The sequence below is a fragment of the Euprymna scolopes genome, chromosome 16 (genome assembly GCF_053919585.1).
Source record: "Euprymna scolopes isolate OS-2025 chromosome 16, ASM5391958v1, whole genome shotgun sequence".
Lineage (NCBI taxonomy): Eukaryota > Metazoa > Mollusca > Cephalopoda > Sepiida > Sepiolidae > Euprymna > Euprymna scolopes.
In genome coordinates, this window is record NC_136497.1 from 26,752,326 (window position 1) to 26,774,857 (window position 22,532).

Below are 22,532 nucleotides of genomic sequence, written 5' to 3' on the forward strand. Positions count from 1 at the left end.
ACTTTGGCATAATGATAAGAGTGTTAGTTAATGGGCTGGAGACCGGGTTTCAATCCTCCGTGTAGTCATACCAAAGACTTAAAAATGGTACTTGATATTCACATGTTAAGCACTCTGAGAATAAAGGGTAATTGGCGTAATCCTGAGAAAAAATAACGCCTTCCGCTACACGGAATAGGTAATGGAAATGGAGTCTTTGAATCGTCTTCAACTATGAGTGACCACTTTATTTTTTAAATTTTTAATCCATTTTGATAATTTGAAATCCAGGCTATCGTTTGTATCAAATTAAAGTCTATAATACAGGTCTTTATATCTCGATAACTACTTGTCTCTGCAAAATATATATGTGAATTTCGTATTCAGCGTAGTCGAAAAATATATGTAAAAAAATACCAAACTTTTTAAAGAAACTTTTAGAAAGAAAGAAAGAAAGAGAAATAAGGGGATATAGAAAAGGTAAGGAAGAGATTAGAAAGACTAAGTTTATATTTCTTTCTTTTTCTCTCTGTCTTTTTATTACTTTGTCGCCGAGTTTAATAACGTTACTAACTTTGGTGATATGTCTTCTTTTTGTACATGAAAATTATGTCCGTTTATAGAGCCGATCTTTACACCTCGGCGTCCAAAATTAAAATGCTTAAACTTGTTTCTGTGCGAATTCGACTTTAGGAAGTTGCCAATCTTGGGGGGTCTCTTTATTTGGTAAAATCACGAATTTTAGGGTTTCTGTAGATGTTTTGATTTGGCCAATATATTTTAGTATGAGCCGATTTGAGAGGAATATTTTCAGTGAAAAGGGGATTTAGGTTTATCATTAGATGTGAGAATACGAGGGGCATGTTATACGATAAACAAACAAAATAATGATTTCACAAGGCATAGATTCACAAAAAGATACTTCATATATTTTAAAATGGAAGATTATAGCAATAAGAAAATCATAAAGCTGAGATTGGTCTGAGTCGCATACGGATCTGTTTTGAAAAAAAACTAATAATGACAAAAAATAATAGATGTAGGAATAGCATCATTAACACTAGGAACTGTGTATGGTATCATCATCATCATCATCATCATCATCATCATCATTATTATTATTATCATTATTATCATCATCATCATCATCATTATCATAATAATAATAATAATAATAATAATAATAATAATAATAATAATAATGATAATAAGCAGAATAAGAATGCTACGATATCTGTTTATCAAATTGTTAGGTGAAGTTACCGAGGAATCATAAAAATCAGTGTCAAAATAAACGAAACTGTTTTAATTTTTTTACTATAAAAAATGAAAATACGATATTGTTTGAGGTATTCGGAAATACGAATTCCTAATTTGAAAAACGACTGTTCTGGTGTTAAGGTGTTTATCCAACTGGTGATTGCCGCTAATCCGTCATGTTTGCTAAACTAAAAATGAAACGGGAACGTTCAGTTGCAGGTGAACTCAATATGAATAAAATTAATGTATGTAAGAAATCAACTAATTTACCAATGGCATGTGGTTAAGTACGAGTTCGAAAAAAGACCCAGTAATTTCAGGTTTTGTGGGAGGACTAAATTTATAGAGGAGAAAATACTTCCTATGTGGGATTACTTTGCTGTAAGAGTGAGGCAAATATATTTATAAACGGTGAGGAAATGAATATATTCTTGATCGAAAACACGCTGCAGTATGAACTCGAAATGATTAGTGCGAAAGATTTCCATAGAAATGGCCTGTTTGTTTCCTTATAGCATCAATATTGATATATTTAGGTAGCATTTTTTCATTCAAGCAGACATTATCAAATAAAACCGAGATACTTTGCTTTATAATACTTTTTTTTATTTTTTCGATTTTCTGTATAATCTTTTTTATATCAAAATAGGAAAATCTGATGAAAGTTCCATAGTTATCACGAGCCCTTTCGATTCGATTGCGAATCATCTTCAGGTGTTGAGGAGGTGAAGGTGGGTAGGAGCGAAAAATAGAAATTAAAAAGTGAAAAGTAAAATATACAATAAATTGTATCGAGTGATGGAAGGTTAAAAGTATATAAAAAGTCGATTAAAATCGAAATCGATTAAAAATCTGAGTATTAAAATCAACGAGTCTGTGCGCCAGCCTCGAATGCAATTTTATTTATAGTAGGCTGATGAGTTCTAATATAGTATGCTTCAAGAATGGTTTTACTTTTTAAAATTATTTTCACGTTGTATAATTTTTGTATTATCGACAAGGATTAGTCTAAGATTGGAAGGGGACAGTTATATCTTTTATTAAATGTTGGTATATGGCGCTGGTGTTGTTTAAATGCATAGTGAGTCGGCGGGATAATGATGTCGTTGTATGTCCAATGTATGTATTATTCTTATGCTTATTAAAAAATACACGTGAATCCGTGTCGCTGAAAAATGAAAGAAGTTAAAATCTAAAGTATTCTTTAATGTTTATAGTTTTCTTTTCGTGAATCTGTTGGTTGCAAATCAAATGTCATTATGTCATCAAACATCTTTAGAATACATTTTCAAAATATAGGATTTTTCTGTTAGTGTGTAATAAATTTTTAGTTTTTCACCATCCCATTCCTTCCTCAATTTTTCTACCATCAGCAAGTTGACAATACTACGAGCTTTCAGAATCTGCTTGTCTTTCAAGTCGCAAATTATTTTTGTTTGTATTAATCACATTTATTAACACACGTGTGGGTCGTACGCGATTAGGAATTTCATTTTCATTGGATTTTTCCTCACAAGTTTTTCTTATTACAAATTCTTCACAACTTTTTTACAAATCGCTCAATTATTACCTTTTCTGCTTTCGAAATACGGTCAACTGACAACGAACAAAACGTCTACACAATAATTAGCCAAAAGGCGTGTTCGGTTCTAAAATAACACTTTTCTGTAATATTTGACATAACCATCTACAAAAGCTTAGACGATTGAGCGACTAACTAGATGATAATCAAGTTCTTCGTGTTGTATATTAGGGGCTGCAGGCTAGATTTCTAGTATTTCAATAAAACTGCAAGTATCGATTGACGATTGAAGTAATGTAAAATGCTATTTACATAGTTAAACATTACAAAGGACTTTGGAATTTAGTTTAGCAAAAAATAAACAATAAGATTGACCTGTTTACGTAAAGTGCGTAATTAACAAAGAAATAGGTTTTGACATATATACATAAGATTAAGTTGCAGTTTGTCAATTACTGGGGTTCGGCAGCGATGAGTGCTCGTTATTTTTACGTCCGTTGAAACTCTAAAGAACGCACTTTAGAAAGATGTAGAAACCAAAAAACAAACGTTGAAAAAACTCTGAGGAAAGCGTGGATACGTGAAAATAAAGTTATGTAAAAATATAACCCATGTAATGGTGTTTCCTTCGGATAGAGATATCTTTCTTTAGACAACCTTCAGTTAAAAACCAAACGCCGGAAAACAGAAACTATAAAATATGTGCTTTGTTTGTGCGCCATGCAGATGAGGATACGTTTGTGAACTATATGTATTCAAATGTACAAACACGCACACACACGCACTCACACAGAAAGTGAACAGAAGTGTGATTTTTATACACTAGACGATACAGCCGCAACATACAGACATGCCATAAATATATTTAAAGAGACCAGAAGCGCCTCGTAAAGATGAACACCATCTTACATATGCGTTTTAAAATTATGTATACACGCACAGCGATGCCACATGTACGTATATGTACACACACACACACACACACACACACACACACACAACTATACAACTTTACCGCTGCGCCAGAATTCCACGTCAACATTTTTCATTCATTTCTAGCCAACAGATGATTCACAAAGATTTGAATTTAGTTAGTTAGAATATCTATCAAAGAACATTATATTCCCCGCAATTTTTATAGTATAACTTATAAAGCTCACTATCTCTGTGTTTCTCTCTGTCTCCATTTTTCGAACTGTATCTCTCCGAGAACCAAGATCGCAGAGCGACAAGAGGCGGATCTAATGATTGCATTTTTTATTTTGTCTTTTATAGGTTTTTAGCCGATAAAATATCTACTAAGGTATCAAAATTGAAAATAAATTGGAACTTGGCAGGCTTAAGTCAATTTTAAGTGCTCACGTACGCATGCGCAAATATACATTTATACGTTATAGTCGGTTCGGTTTAAACTATTTCTTATCCAAACTAATGAATATAACTGGGGCGCTATATGTTTTGGTATCAATTCTAGCTGATGCCACCCAAGTCATTTTTCTTTACATTTGAAATCGCTATCATATATTGGGTACAATGTAATATATAATAATGGATGTAGAATTGACTCTGTAATAATAAATACTAAATCTGAATAAATAAAAATATCATATTTAAGCGTATTTTATAACCGGGCCACGTCGGATTCCCAACTAGTTCTTTAATATACAAAATAGAATCGATTATATATTTGAAAATAGTAAGAATTTGAGATACAGAATATTTTTCCCCAAACGACTAAAATTCACCATAAACTGGAAAGGATCGATAAGCCGTAACGCATAATAAGTAAATATATATTTGGGTTTAATGGAATTGCAGGTGCTGCTTTTCCATTTTCTTCATAATTTATGTAATTATAAAAAAATTTGTAAACACATTTGAGGAAAACTAATTTGCTGATTAAAACTCTTAATCATATTTGTGATCGAATACTTTAATTTACACATAAACCGGACATAAATATTGATTTAAGTATTTTTCAGCAACGATTTATTAATATTATTCAGGACCTCAGTAGTTTTGGAAATTAAAATACCGTCGAGTTCGTGGCAGGATACAAATGGAAAATGGGTCTTTTCTCAGAAGAAAAACAAAATTAAAAGATTGCACAGGTTAGGATTAGGGTTAGAGTGACCAAGAAGTCACTGAGTTAGGGTTAGGGTTAGGGTTAGGGTTAGAAGAAATTTTTTAAACTTGAATAGATTCTTTATTTTTATCACACTTTTTTGATCTAGCATAACAAAGACAATGGATATTTGTTTGTAAAAAAGTACAAAAATGAAAAAAAAAAATACTTATATTGTTTTTTTTTTTAATATAGGGGAAATTCTGGACTAAAACTTAAATTCATGTTAAGTAAAGAGAATATGTAACTGCACTTTTTTTTTAAATAGCACAAACACAAATTAGGACTGCATACCTTGAACGTGGATAGGTTTTAAAAACAAATATTTTTTTGAAGTCTTCTTTCAACCTTCGGACCATCATACATTTAATTTATATTAATTCGGGTCCGAAATGTCTATTAACACAAGTAGAGCATGCGAGGTCTACCTTCACGAGTAAATAAATCCGTTCTGGCAAAAATTTACTTTCGCCATGACTAACGTTTGTGCAAAACTTCAAAAAATTCAAGGTGTGGTTATTGAGAAAAGTGCGAACAAACGAACGATTTTGTGGCAATTTTACCACTATAATTGTCCCAAAAGGGTGTAACCAGAGTTAACCCGGAAATCCGTTTTGGCAAAAAATTCCTTTCGCCATTACTAATGTTTGTGCAAAACTTCAAAAAATTCAAGGAGTTGTTATTGATACAAGTGCGAGCAAACGAACAGATGAACGGGCAAATGATGGCGAATTACTATATTCAATCCTTCTTTTGTTGGGTGACAATAATTGTTGGTATTTTTCGTTTGATATAACTGCTTAAGTTGTTCTCACGTCAATCACATTTTGACAAAATATGACGAAGACTATGGCTATTTATTTGGAAAGAGAGAAAAAAAAACGAAACAGAATTTATTCATGAAAAATAACATCTTTCAAGTGATTTCCATTTTCATTCTGTTAACATTTTTTCTTGTGGGAAAATAAAAAAAAAACCGTTGACTTGCTGCCTCCTTTCTTGGAACAACGTAAGATTGTGATAGCATTTTATTTTTTATAGCATTTTAGATACTGCCCAAATTTCAATGTAACACCCTTTAGCTACACAGTCTTTTATATTAATGCTGTAATAAGATCTGCTTAAGTTTCAAATAATCAAATTTCTACTCAATTTTCACCACTAACGATTGCTATGGTGTTGTCTTAGTGACCAGCGTACACTTAGTATCCTTTATCCTCGCTTGGCTAAGTGGTGAATCCCTTTTATATATATATATATATATATATATATATATATATATATATATATATATATATATATATATATATATATCAATATTGATGCTATAAGGAAACAAACAGGCCATTTCTATGGAAATCTTTCGCACTCATCATTTCGAGTTCATACTGCAGCGTGTTTCGATCAAGAATATATTCATTTCCTCACCGTTTATAAATATCATATTTGCCTCACTCTTACAGCAAAGTAATCCCACATAGGAAGTATTTTCTCCTCTATAAATTAAGTCCTCCCACAAAACCTGAAATCAGTCGCTTTTCAAATTAGGAATTCGTATATCCGAATACCACAAACAATATCGTATTTTCATTTTTTATAGTAAGAAAATTAAAACAGTTTCGTTTATATATATATATATATATATATATATATATATATATATATATATATATATATATATTTGAGTGTGTACATACATACAAACATGTCATGTGTATAGATAACTTAATTTTAAGCACGTAAAAATATTTAAATAAATATTAAAATAATAAATTAATTACAAATTATACGTCCAAAAAATGTGGGGTAACTAGAATATAAACAAAGGCCAGATAACCTCTTCCTTTAAAGCACTCAGGGAGTGAAAAAAAAATACCACAGAATCGCTTATAAAAAAAATAATAAACAAATTTATATTTATAATGTGATAAAAACCATGGATAGAATAGTTGAGATTCCGTGGTCCGTGCACGTAAAAATATTTAAATAAACATTAAAATAATAAATTTATTAACAATAATACGTCCCAAAACGTGGGGCGACTAAAATAAAAACCAAGGGCAGATAACCTCTCATTTTAATATATATATGTATATATATATATATATATATATATATATATATATATATATATATATATATATATATATGTATATATATATATATAATTATAAAACTCAAATTACCTTTTAACGGGTGTTTTAATCCAACATCCGGTTTACGACTTCCGCTTGCGCATGCGTACATAAACATAAACCATAACAGCGTAAACAAATAAACACAAATCACTGGACCGGTTTCGTTCGAACAAACTGACGTCCTTAGAAAAACAAATATATTAAATTTATTGAATAAAAATCTTCAAGATATGGGAAGCTAACGCAAAACGTGATACCAAATAATACGTATAATCATCGACCTGTTTCATATATACGATATACTAAATACTAAATAATCAACGTAACAATAAAACGTATTGTTTTACTGTGGATGTTTTCAGCATCCCATTTTTTTCCGCATTTAAATTATCCAAATAAACAATTATTAATACTTTCTGCTTTTTTTACATCGTTCATTTCCGTATTACGTTTAAGTAATTTTAACGCAATTTTTTTACAAATAAATCTACTTTAACCTATTGACTACCATAAGAGCATTTTACAACGATGATTTACCCACCGCCTTCCTTCTTTTAATTTATTCCCCAATTTTTAATACACCTTCTTTAAAAATATTCATACATTTTTTCTACACTACTAACATAAATAAATAACCCCGAAAATATGTTTTTTTTAATTTGCGTTACAAATAAATAATCAACGCGACAATAAAACGTATTGTTTTACTGTGTACGTTTTCAGCGTCCCAACTGTTTTTTTTTCTTTTTAACTTTAAGTATTATGGTATCTATTCAGTGCAAATTTACCTATAAGTATAGCAAATCACTTATAATTCAATAGCTGTAAGTTTTTTTTAATAAACAATTATAAACAGAACGTCTAATAGAAATGTATCTATATTGTTTTTTTCATTTTAATATACATACTTCCATAGAAATGTTTCTGTTATGTCAAAAAAACTATTTTCTTTACGTCACTAGTGTCACGCTCATACATTAATTCCATAGCTAATATAACATACCTGACCCAACGGATCACGAAAAGTCTAGTGCATATATATATATATATATATATATATATATATATAATTTTAAATAAGTATGAATGTAAATATACAAAATACTAATCATAGTGGAGTGATAAGTAGTTAAATGGATTAATCCTAATCTTATAAAAACAAGACTGGAAAATTAAAAAATATATCCATTTTAAATTTGGAAACTGATGAATCACACAGGTAAGAAATTCATTTTTATAGCATGAAAAGGTTAGATAATGCGATTAAGAATAGGAAATAAAATCAAATATTTATAACATGTCTTCTTCCTAAGATTAAGCGAGGTGGTGTTTGATCAACACTGCTGGGGAGCAATGATGTAATATGCTGTTTTGTTTTTAAACCCCCGAAACAGTGTTTCATGTTAAGCAACTGATGATCCCTTAAAAAATAAATTATTAGTGCTATGGTAAATTCTAGAGCCGTCTGATGCAGTGATTGCAGGTGATTAAATGACTTACTTATGGTTTTTTAACGAATGATAAAAAAATATATTTTTTGTATAGTTTTAAAGGTTAAAAACTTCAAAGACTATATATATATATATATATATATATATATATATATATATGTATACGTTCAATGTCATTTTAGATGTGTCCTCTTTTCTATATGATCCACTTAATGTCCATCAGCCTGTTACTTATTAATTCTACATGAGGCCGTTAAATGTGTCAACTTTTCTTTTCTGTATCAGGCCGTGTCCTTCCTTAATTTGTCAACTTATTTTTTTTACATATGTTTTTAATGGCATTTCTGCGTCAATTCTTCGAGAAGATACTCTGTTTACTTCTCAATCTGTCACGTAAATTTTTTAATGGTATCTTTATGTGTTAATGGCATTCGTATGTGCCAACTATTCTATAGGAGGCTTTCTCCGTCTCTCGATCTTTTATTTTCAAGTTTAATAGTATATTAAGGTGTTCTAGACATGTCTACTCTTCTATATGTCACATTCCTTAATCTTCCACTTTTAATTTTATCACAGCATCTTGTTGTTTTAATGGCATTTTTAAATATTTCAACACTTTTGTCCGTTTATCAGCCTGTTACATTAAAGTTTATAAAAATCGTCCTTATTTATATCTGCTCACACTTTCATGTCTAATAGATTACACGTTGTAATTAATTAAACTTGCAAGATTGGAGGATTTTACCTCGCCATCCAGAACATTAGATCCTAAAAGTTCCATACGAAGTCATGGAAGGTTTGGCCCAGAGTACGTAACGGAATGACAGTTGCATATGTTATCTTCACTCAATCGATTTTCTATTGCGGGCTTTTATATACTGCTTTGCATCATGCGGGGGAAAAACATTGGTTCTTTGCTCTTTGCCTTCCTGTCATCCATTTCTCAAAATTCTAATGTTAAAACTCTTTCCATACATCGAAAGATCCTTTTCCTTCTTTTCATTTTTCACGCCTACGTGATGTAGTAACGCGTTGGCAGCTGGTACAAGAAGCTAACATCTAATATCTGGGTGGTTAAGTCAATATATAATAATTAAATCATTGTATAAGGCAGAATTCATGTTCACGCGCCGGATCCTGTTAGATCACCGAAGTTAAGCAACGTTGACCCTGGTCTGTACTAAAATGGGTAATCATTTGAGAATTCCACGTGCTGTATGTGCTCTCCGCTTATCTCGGCATTGTTTTCAGTCGTCTAGTACTTCTCCTTGCCACTGGACTCAAACAATGCCGATTCAGGATAGGTGATGTTGAGTGCAACCCTTGCTTCATAATTATATGCGCAGCTACCCTTACAGGGGTTACCCATTGTCTCTTGAAACTGAACAGAGGCATCGCATTGTGTACGGTGTTCAGATGATCGAGAAATGTGCATGCAATCCATATGGTGATGCGCAACTTTCAAGAAAAATCAAGAATTATGTACGAGATGTTATTTCATTTTAGATCAGTTGAAGTTCTCAGAAATCAAGGGACCCCTTCCTGGTGCTAAAACTTAATCTCTATTTGAGATAGATATACATGCATATATGTGTATGGAAGGGTGACATCAGGTGAGTTCAGGCGAATTTAGAGAAACATAAGTTTTATAGAATGCCGTGTCTCAGCAGGCAACCGACCGATACAGATACTTTTTTCAATGTTTGAATGAAAATATATTTTCCTTAAATAATACTAAACCGCATTATCTATGAATATACGAACTCTGGGTGAATATATTTATTTTTAAACGCCAATTCCACATATGTTTTAATAACACAAAATACATACTAAAATATTCTTTAGTTCTGGGATAGAGTTATGTTTGCAGAAAATTCCATTGTAATTATTCTTATTAGCACGAATTTGTTATGAATTCATCAATTGACGTATCTCTTAGTAAATATTAGTTTATCACTCTTGATCCCCATCGTTCCCTTTCAGACTTTATCTCTTATTTTATGCTATATATCCTTTTTTTTTTTTTTTTTTTGGTGGTGGTGGAGGAAGTGTACGTGTGTATATGCGGAGAGAGTATGCGTGTATGTGTGTGAAAAAGAGCAGTATAGATTATTGACACACATTATATACACGTCCTCGACAATCAGCTCGATACTAACTTTTGTTTTTATCGGTTTTGTCCTGTTTATTAACAATTATCATGAATGGTCGATGATGGTACACAATCAACTAAACGGATTGCTAGAAATATTATTAATTGCTTTTACTCTGTTTCCTTGTGTTTGGTATATACTACTAGACCTGCTTTTCATACTTTTTTCAAGGATAGTTTGACTTACATCCAAAATAGCAATGTTATTTATCAATTTAAATGCCAGTGTGATGCTGGTTATGTGGGCGGACTTCTTAGCATTTGCAGATTCTTATAAACTAACACGTTCCATTCAAGGTGGGATCCTTTTACCGCTCCAGAAGATATCTCACTACTGATGCAATTCTCTATCTATATAAAAGCCAAGTACGTCCAAGGATGGAATACTGTTGCCATATCTGGGCAGGAGCTGCTAAAAACAGCCTATCCTGCCTTGACAGAGTACAAAATAGACTTCGTGGCTTAGTGGGGGATGCCATTTTCTCTACCCTGCAACCTCTCTCCCATAGAAGAGACGTTGCGAGCCTATCCTTGTTTCATCGTTATTTCCATGGCAGGTGCTCGTCTGAACTCCAATCTCTGGTCCCCCCTCGCCAATCTTTCACGAAAAACACCCGTCTAGCTGAATCCACTGTGAAAAATTTCCCCCACTCTATATCTGTGCCTAAATCAAAACGCGGATTCCATGAACAAAGCTTCTTTCTTAGAACTGCACGCCTGTGGAACTCTGTTCCGTCTGCCTGCTTCCCACCGGACTACAACTTGGATGTGTTCAAGTCCAACTTTAACAAATTCCTAATGAACCGCCCCCTTAAGTAAACACTTCATCAAATCTCCACACTAACGTAATGTACTTGCAATAACCCTTATCCCTGAGTGGCTTCCGGGCCTTGATAAGTAGTGATCACTGTGTAAAAAAAAACAAAAAAAACTATAGACATTCAAATGGGTTTAGATCCTGTATCATTTTGGGTAAATCTTTATTTGTATATACATTTATTTACATATATGTAATCATTAATAAAAATGATATATCCTGAACATATAATTATCATGATTGTAGGAGATTTATTGACGACCTTATAAGTATAAACGATAACAAGTAATTTGAAAAAAAAAAAACAATAAACATCTTACATATCTAAAGGAGTTAGAATGAAATCGTGAGTATAGAGAAACACAAGCCACATTTCTGGATTTAGATATAAAAGTTGAGGGTGAAAGTTTTGTTTATAAAATATTTGATAAAAGAAACTCCTTCCCTTTTCAAATAGTTCGTATGCCACACAAAAATAGTACCTGCTCTAGATATATGTTTTACGGAAGCATTACGTCTGAGTTTCTGAGATTATCTCGCGTTGCCTTAAAATTAATTTTATACACCCAGTTTATAGCTGAGTCATAAATAAGAGTAAACGAGATGATGATAAAACTAAATACAGCATTTGCTCGATATCCTGATGCTTTTAAGTCATATAAAACGAATCCAAATATACTAGCGGGACCTGTGGAAATTCCACAGCGAACTCTTTCATATGTAATATATTGATGTTGGCATTCTGTGGATGTTCAGCGTAAATGGAGGCGCCTTGATATTATTGTACCTATTTACTATGCCTCCCCACGGGACAGAGTTAGACACCAGGGTCGTTTTTTAACGTGGAAAAAAGGTACAAAAATAAAAATTGTCTCAGTCGTGAAGGATTTCTCCTCCACTGAAAGAGAACAAGAAATAGAAGTGCAGCACCTGAAGAACAGATACTACACTTTGATCTTGTCCCGAAGGCCAAGGAGCGGAAAAGTATTTATCTATGCTAGCAGGGACACCCAGCGTAGCTCGGTTGTAAAATAAGCTTAAGTATGATATTTTAATGCATGCAGATTTCGTGTATATTATTACTTAGTCAATTTTCTATCGATTCTTACATATTATAAAGTTGTGATTTAAAAAATAAATATATATCCATATGACTTGGTGGCATCAGCTTGAATCGAAACCGAAACAAAAATTTATGAAGAAAAAAAATATAACTTTAGTTCATTTAGCTATAATCGAAACCGAAACCAAAACTTATGAAGAATTCTTGGTAAAATTATTTATTACAAGAAATGGAATGTCATAACAATTAAACGACGGTCACTCGGATGTAAGTGTGACACACAAAATAAATAACACACACGTTATCCTATTAATATATAGAATTATAAAGAAAATCCAAAACTACATTAGTAATATATATATATATATATATATATATATATATATATATATATATATATAGGAATATTTTAGCATGTATTTTGTGCTATTACAACATATTGGAAATTGGCGTGCATTCATTCAGTGTTCGTATATTTCTAGATAATGCAGTTAAATATAATCTAAGATAAATATATTTTTCATTCAAGCATCGAACAAAGTGTCGGTATAATACTGCTGTATGGAAGGGTGACATCAGGTGAATTTAGGCGAATTTAGAGAAACATAAGTTTTATAGAATGCCGTGTCTCAGCCGGCAACCGACCGAATACGGACACTTTTTTCGATGCTTGAATGAAAAATATATTTTCCTTAAATAATACTAAACCGCATTATCTATGAATATACGAACTCTGTGTGAATATATTTGTTTTTAAACACCAATTCCTCATATGTTTCAACAGCTTTAGTTCTGGGATAGAGTTATGTTTGCAGAAAATTCCATTGTAATTATTCTTATTAGCACGAATTTGTTATGAATTCATCAATTGACGTATCTCTTACTAAATATTAGTTTATCACTCTTGATCCCCATCGTTCCCTTTCAGACTTTATCTCTTATTTTATGCTATCTATCATTTTCTCTTCTTTCTTTCTTTCTTTCTTTCTTTCTTTCTTTCTTTCTTTCTCTCTCTCTCTCTCTCTCTCTCTCTCTATATATATATATATATATATATATATATATATATATATATAGAAGGCACTTTGTGTGTGTATATGTGTGTTTGTAAGTTCGTTGTCTATGAACTCCAAAATAACTGGGTTATTTTATGAAATTCCAAACAAATGTCTCTTGGAATTTTCTTACATAGGTTTTTTTGTTTAAATATCTCTGATAAATATCTAAAATGAGTAACCAGGAATAAGACAGGAGCAGATTCGAAATGAATGTTTCTTTTTAGAGCACAATCGAACCATGATATTTGACTTTTGTAGTTTAAACTTTAATTCATGTTCCTGACTATTTTGATAGAAGAATGGGCGATTTCACCGATTCCGATGAAAATAAATGAATTGTTAACAATCATCCAATCCCCTGCTCCGTGGTGTTTCTCTACTAGAATACATATATATATATATATATATATATATATATATATATATATATATATATATATACTCCTATAAATATTTTATTTTATTTTTGTGTATTGATATTTTTTTTAAAAACCCTTTTTCTATTTATTTAAAAAGAAAATACAACTTTGTTATATATGGATCGTGGAATTGCATTAATCCTCAAAATATCTAGCTTATCTGCATATTCTTTTAAACATTCATTTTAATTAATTCCTCATTAATTTTTTTCGATTTTCTTTTGCGATGATCATCTTTAATTAACTATTACGTGTAATTATATTCATGCAAATATTCTACATGATTTATATATATATATATATATATTATATGTATATATATTTATTTTAAAAAGTTTGCCTAACAAACTCCTCTGTCAGATTTTGATCTATAGACATGAAACTTAATATATAGGGTGTCCGAGCCCATGCAAAACTTTACATTTGGGTTTTAACCGGGAGAAAATCAGTGCAAAAGTGTGAAAATTAAAGAAATCAAATTTGCAGGTGAAGGTCGAACGATAGAATTACGAATATGCATGCATAACATACTAGCTATAGGTCCATGTTTTAATTTTTAACATGTCTTGATAGCTCAGGCATTTCAAAGGAAAAAAAACGAATCGTCAGCTAAACGTTTTGGTTTCTATTTTCGGTGGTGGCGCACGTCATTTGTTTTTGTTTTTTGTTTTTTTTTAACTTTTTTAAATCATTACTATATATTGGGTCCAATATAATATAATAATAAATACGAAATCTGTATGAATCAAATATAATATTTAAGCGTATTTTGCGATTGGGCAATGCCGGACGGTCCGCTAGTATATTCATTCAGTCTTTAAATTTTTTCAGCTTTAAAACATATTTAATCCCATGTTTAAAAACTAACTTGCTTTTAAGTTTTGCAAGCACTGCATTAGTTTGCTATCAGTACTGTGTGTATATGTCTCTTTCTATAGATTCGATTGGAAACAAAGCCCTATACCAAGATTAAATGCAACTTTACTTGAGTCAAATTCTATGAGGGATCCATTTGTGATAGGAATTTTGTGTTATCCTTTTTTCACAATAATGCGCTTCGATGAAATTTCTGAACTTGTGTCCTATCAGCGTTAATACCTGGTCAAACCAAATAAGCAATAAAACCGCACTCTTTACTTTCGGCGTCCTCAGATGCCTCAATCATTCTCTATTCTAATAAATCCTTTCCTCGAACAGAAAATGTAAAGTGAATAAATATCTTGCTACACAGCTTCTCACTTAGGATTTTTTTTCTAAATCTGACCCCAAATCACAATAGTCTCTTAGGTATCAGTGTCACCACGTCTAGTTCAAAGTGAATGAAAGTAGTCGAATTAATATAAAAATTATATCGCACAGTGATGATCTTTTCGCAAGAAATGTAATAGAAAAAGTATGCGCGTGTGGGAAAGTATAAGATGAATGGCTTTCAAAGATATTAGCAACAGTAGCCGTAAAAGCACATATGCAAATTAGAAAGTGTGCGCGAGCTTGCGTCGGAAGAAAAAGTAAAAAAAAGAGAAATGCAATACGTGGTCAGGCAGCAAGAAAACCGCGAGCCAAGTGAGATGGATATGTGGCCCTGTAGTAGCAGCGGGAGAGTTTTAAGCTGGTGTCGAGACGGGGAAAAAGAAAAACGGGAATAAACGGCTTGTGTCAAAAAAGAAAGAAAATACGAATCGGGTTTATTTATTTTTGTTTGTTCCTTTTCGACGATGCAAGACGGCGTGGGGGTCCGAGAGAGGTTTGAACTGTTAGACCACGGTTCGAGAGTAACGGTCACGTTACAAAAAAAAATTATAAACATTAATTAACTGTTTTAGCACGTTTATGTAGAAAGGTTATATTATATACTTTTAAGGATTTCCTAAGAGGATACCTTCAGTTTCAGGTATAGAAATTAAAAAGATAAAAATGAAAATGGTAATATGAGGTTCAGGGCTGGTATAAGGAGTACATAATACTCCTTATACATTTCTGGGCAACGCCTGGATATCTGCTTAATGCAAATTTAAAAAAACTGTTTTTCTTGAAAGTTTTTATTTTGTAATTTAGTTTTGCTTATTGACATTCTTCTTTTTAATGTTTGTTATTTCAGAAGGATCTTTGGACCCTGTCCGCTGTCAGTACATCGAATATTTCTCAGGAAATAACGAACGAGATGGCTTACCTCCGACGGACGCTATTTTGTGTAAGTAAATCACATATTTTACCAATCTATTCTTTCATTTGTGTGTGTGTGTGTGTGTGTGTGTGTGTGTGTGTGTGTGTGTGTGTGTGTGTGTGTGTGTGTGTGTGTGTGTGTGATAAATAAAAACATTTTAAAATTTTAATTTGAAATATAATAGTTGTTATTTTTACCAATCTCTCGTCCTATGGAGATGAACAACAAATATTTGCATTTTTATTTACTTTTTCCACTTAATAGATAATGCCATTTCAACGACTAATTAGAAAATAACGTGTACATACATACACACACGCATACACACATGCATACACACATGCGTACACACATACGTACACACATATATGTACACATATACATGCATATGTACAAGCACACAAAAATGGATACATGCACATGCATGTACTTACATACATGAATATATACATGCACACATACATGCACACATGCATACACATATACATGCACGCATACATACACATATACATACATATATATATATACTCACATATATGCACATATAGATACACATATACATACGCATATACATACATATATACATACTCACATATATTCACATATACGTACACATATACATACACATATACATACATGCACATATACATACATATATGCACCTATACATGCATATATACATACATATACATATACATACACTTATACATACACATATACATACTCACATACATACACATATAAATGTACATATACATACACATATACATGCACATATTCATACACATATACACGCACATATACATACACACATACATGCACATATACATGCACATATACATACACATATGTTACGTTGTGTGTTATTATTTTATTATTAGAAGGTACCACTTGTGCGCGTATGTTACGTGAGTTCTTATTTAGTGTTCTTGTTTAGATAACGACTTATATATTTGTTGTTGTTTATGTTGTGTGCTGTAAGATATAACATATTGGTGACATTAACAGGTACATGTAAAGAGAGAGACAGTTGTACATTTTTATAAACACAAAGTTCATATTAATACAATTTCACTTTATCTTTGTTTTTGGTGATGATGATTTTCACAAAGTTCTTATAACATAAATGGACAATACCTTTTCTGTTGAATAACAACAAGAAGACGCAGATACAAAAGATGAAGGTGTTATTTTTATTATTCCATATGACCGGTCAATGGCTTTGCATCTAGGAATTCAAGTCTTACATGATTTCTTCTTCTAACCTCACTTCCAAGGTTCTACGTCAGCTATCTCTCTCTTCTCCCGGACTCTGATCTGACTCTCGTCTCACTCTCGTCTCAGTCTCCCTAACTAACTTCGAACTCTTTCCTATATTGAGAAATTACATGTATGCCTGGTCAACGTGACTATAATTCACGTTTTATCAACATGTGCGATTTGCACGTTTTTGAAACCATTTCTGATGACCAGGAAATTTCCCATTTTTCTTGTTGTTTTGTAAAGGAATTTAACCTACTTATCTAATTCTGTAATCCATATTTTATGATGCATTCTTTCTAAGAATGTGAATAGTTTCTAGCCAAATGTGTATTTATTAAATATTTTAACAGAATCAACAATTTACTGGACATTCCATTAAAAACCTATTGTTCTTTAAAACCTATCTACAGGGTTCGATTCCCGTTTTATCTGATATTATTTTCATTTAACTAATTCTCTTTTTTGTTTTGTTACTTACATGAAAAGGGGACAGCCCTTTTTTATGTAACATTCCTTCCTCCCATATTTCAAAAAAAAAATTTACGCATTTTTAAATTTTAGTACATTTTTTTCGATATCTATATAACCACTTTACTAAGAAAGATCAGACACCATAAAACAAAAAAACGAAACCTTTTATTTTCTCAAGTCAGCCCTTTTCCAACTGACTTCATAATTTTATTTTTTAGACAGGGACTCTCTATCTGATCTCCCTGGCATATTCCTTTTGGGGTGTAGGGTAGTACTTCTTATAACTCACGTCAGCTGCTTCATCCAGCCACCTTTACCTGTTTACGAAATCGACGACTCTTCGTCAAAATGTGTCCTTGATGGTGTCTTCCGTATGGTCCTTCTATTAATTAGAGCTTTGTTTTCGTTTTGTAACTAACTTATATTTGGGGACATTCTTAAAGCTCATTTATCTTTGTGGTTGGCTTCCAAAGTTTAAGATATACCTTTCATCCGCTGATTCGCTCGGATTTCCTTGCTTGGGCCCTTGGAACTTGATGAAGACCCAGAAAACATTCCCAGCAAGACATGTTTGACACAAATTTTTATGAATGACATACTGACTTACTTTTTTTTTCTTTCTCTTTGTTCGTGTGAGTTCATATTTTCAAAACAATTTATTCCGGGTTCTACAATCCAAAACAATATTTCTCGTCTCGTTTAATATCTTCACATAACAATCTCTTTATTTTATTTTTTTTTCTGCTTAAACTTTCTGCGTGCGTGTGTATATTCATACACTCTTTAAATGAATGAAATGCATGGTGAAAAAAATTCTTTTTTTTTATTCATTACGTATGTTTTCTATTTGCGGTATATCGGCCTTTTTTATAATTTTCTTGTATACTTTGTTCTATTGCGTGTATGTGTGTCCATTTTTTCTTCTTTAATACTGCGTATATGTGAGGGCTTCTCTTTTTTTCTTAATTATTGTTTATTTCGTTTTGTATATTTTTCCTTTTTTTTTTTTGTTTTTTTTTTCGCGTTCTGTGATCGTCTAGTATTCTTTCCGTGGTATTTTTATATAAACTGGACCCTTAAACATTATGTTTTATCCGTGGTAACGCCAAATTGGATTTGTTTTTAATTTATTCCTGTTGAATAAAAGAGGCCCGGCATCCAAATTACAAATATGTTACGTAATGTGTTATTATTTAATTATTAGAAGGTACCGCTGTTACGTGAGTTCTTATTTAGTATTCTTGTTTAGATGACGACTTATATATTTGTTGTTGTTCATGCTGTGTGCTGTAAGAGATAACATATTGGTGACATTAACAAGTACATGTAAAGAGAGAGACAGTTGTACATTTTTATAAACACAAAGTTCATATTAATACAATTTCACTTTATCTTTGTTTTTGGTGATGATGATTTTCACAAAGTTCTTATAACATAAATGGACAATACCTTTTCTGTTGAATAACAACAAGAAGACGCAGATACAAAAGATGAAGATGTTCTTTCTATTATTCCATATGACCGGTAATGTGTTTGCATCTAGGAATTCAAGTCTTACATGATTTCTTCTTCTAACCTCACTTCCAAGGTTCCACGTCAGCTCTCTCTCTCTCTCTCTCTTCTCCCGGACTCTGATCTGACTCTCGTCTCACTCTCGTCTCAGTCTCCCTAACTAACTTCGAACTCTTTCCTATATTGAGAAAACACATGTATGCCTGGTCAACGTGACTATAATAGACGTTTTATCAACATGTGCGATTTGCACGTTTTTGAAACCATTTCTGGTGACCAGGAAATTTCCCATTTTCCTTGTTGTTTTACAAAGAATTTAACCTACTTATCTAATTCTGTAACCCATATTTTATGATGCATTCTTTCTAAGAATGTGAATAATTTCTAGCCAAATGTGTATTTATTAAATATTTTAACAGAAACAACAATTTACTGGACATTCCATTAAAAACCTATTGTTCTTTAAAACTTATCTACAGGGTTCGATTCCCGTTTTATCTGATATTATTTTCATTTAACTAATTCCCTTTTTGTTTTGTTACTTACATGAAAAGGGGGCAGCCCTTTTCATGTAACACATATACATGCACATATACATACACATATATATGTAGATATACATGCATATAAACATGAACATATACATACAGGCATACATGCACATATACATACACACATTCATGCACATCTACATGCATATATACATACACACATACATATACATATGATTATTGCAACATCTTGTCAAACGAATTCCACTCCCTCAGTCACTGAAAGTCCATGTTCCTGAAGATAACTTATCAGTCCTGCCAGTGACTTGCACACTCTCAAGCAGACATGACACTGAAAACAATCATTTGTTTTGATGAAACTAACAACAACAGAACCCGTATCATCGTGCGCTTTCATGTGATTAACGAGACCGGCCTTGGACAACAGACCCCGGTCACACACCTCACAAGTTCAAAGATCTTCATTTCCTACATGATCTCCTCAGCTTCGCTGTTGTTGTTGTGTTTTTTTTAGCTGCTTCAACGTGTTCTGCGCCCTGTATATCAGTGTCTTCCACTTCTTGCGATCATACGCTAGGGACTCCCGAGTGTCAACAGGAACATAAAAGCTCACCAAACTCTCCTTGATGCTATCACGAAAACGTTTTTGGGATTGTGCTGGGCTGTTTTACCAAGAAGGAACTCATCATAAAACAAGTGCTTTAGGAGTCGATAGTCATCAAATCGGACAAGATGACCCGCCCAAGCCATTTGGTTCTTAATAGCAATGGGAGCCATACCGGTTGTTTTGGTCTTATTTAAAACATATGTATCAGGGACAAGACTATCCCACTTAAAACCAAGAATGTATCCAACGTAATCTGATGAAATCTCTCAAGCAGTTCTACCTGTGACCGGTACAAGGTCCATGTTTCAGAGACATAGAGTAGGGATGGCACTTCACATGTTTGATATACTGACGGTTTAGTTGTCAGAGTTAGATCACCATCAGACTATACTAAATCTTGTACCCTTCCAAATGATCTGATGCCTTACTGATTCTCCATCTTATTTCCGCATCAAGAGTGGCATCATTTGATAAGGTACTACCAAGGTAGACAAAGTTTTTTTTACGACTTCAAGGTGCTTTCTATAGACGAAGATATCACCGGGTCAGCATCATCAGCACACAACAGCTCCCTAACAAGTCCATCACTAACAAGTGTTTTGGCTTGGAATCTTCTGAGATTGAACACCTTTTCAGTCGTTCGGAATCATACATACACATAAACATACATATGTACATACACACATATATGTACATACATACACCTATATAAACACGTACATACACACATACATACACATATACATGCACATATATATACATGCCCATATATATACATGCCCATATATATATACATGCCCATATATATATACATGCCCATATATATACACACATACATGCACATATGCATTCGCATATGCATACACAAATAAATGCATGTATCCATACATACTTATTTATACACATAAATGCACATATATATATACTCACATATATGTGCACATACATACACAGACATTCAGCTTTATATATATATATATATATATATATATATATATATAAAATGTGTATTTAAGCAGCAACATGTTTTCATTCAATAAAACTTTATATAGCACGCAGGGTGTCTGTATAATTATTATTCTTATTTTTTCTACTTTTAGTATGGTCCTTCCTGTGTTTTTCTGTTAAATTTTTGTTTCTTTTTTATACGTATAGTTTCACCTTAATTCTTCCACTTGTATCAGCCATTTTTTTCTCATGTCTGTTGAGTTTAAACTGTGTGGCATTTTATATTTAGACATTTTTTAAAGCGTATGGGTAACGAATGTCGTGTGCGGGAACACATCACGTTTTATATGGCTAAATAAAATGTACTTTATTTTAAGATGTTAATTGTGAAATTTACAGAACGTCGAACCTAAAATTTACAATATTTAAATTGGTTAGTTTTTTTATACTTACTCATGAACATTGACTCTTTAAGATAGCGTAACTAGATTCGTAATTAATGTTATTTATTTTAGGTTGTCTAGGTTTTATATACATATCTTCTAAGATTTTGACTCTTTTCACATTAGAATCGGTATGTATAATTTTGTGTTTTCCATCATGATATATTTAAATGTAGAATGTTGGAAGCCATATTCCTTCAAATGCTGCCATATTAAACTAGAGTCTGAAAGATGTAGTGTAAGCCGTCGGGATAATGTATTAGTAGTGTGTCCAATGTAACTGCTATTAATATTCCTATTGTTGGAGAGACATTCTCTCAAGAGACATTTGAACAGATAAATTATGTTAGTTTTTTTCATACTAGGTTTTGGATTAAGATGTGCTATTGCTGTTAGTAAAAGGTTTATCCTTTTTATAGTAAACTAGCGGGGGTATCCGACATTGCCTGGGTGTGGTTGGGGGTGGAGGGGGATTAAATAAAACAAAATGGAAAATAAAAATAAGCGAGCGTAATAATCCTGTTTGAAAAAAAAAAACAAAAAAAAACAGCAAACATGATGCAAAATAAAGAATAAGCAAACGATGTTAAAACTTCTTTAAAAAATCGGAAAAACGAAAACAAAAAAA

The 22,532-nt window shown here is 32.1% G+C and overlaps 1 protein-coding gene across 1 annotated transcript in view; it reads left to right on the forward strand.

Annotated features, from left to right (window-relative positions):
• The window catches only part of LOC145295893 (voltage-dependent calcium channel gamma-5 subunit-like), a 344,388-nt gene that overhangs the window by 255,227 nt on the left and 66,629 nt on the right, over positions 1–22,532 (forward strand). Inside the window, exon 2 of the mRNA XM_080141650.1 lies at positions 16,083–16,175. Within this exon, the coding sequence (XP_079997776.1) occupies positions 16,083–16,175 (93 nt within the window). The remainder of the gene's footprint in view (positions 1–16,082; positions 16,176–22,532) is intronic.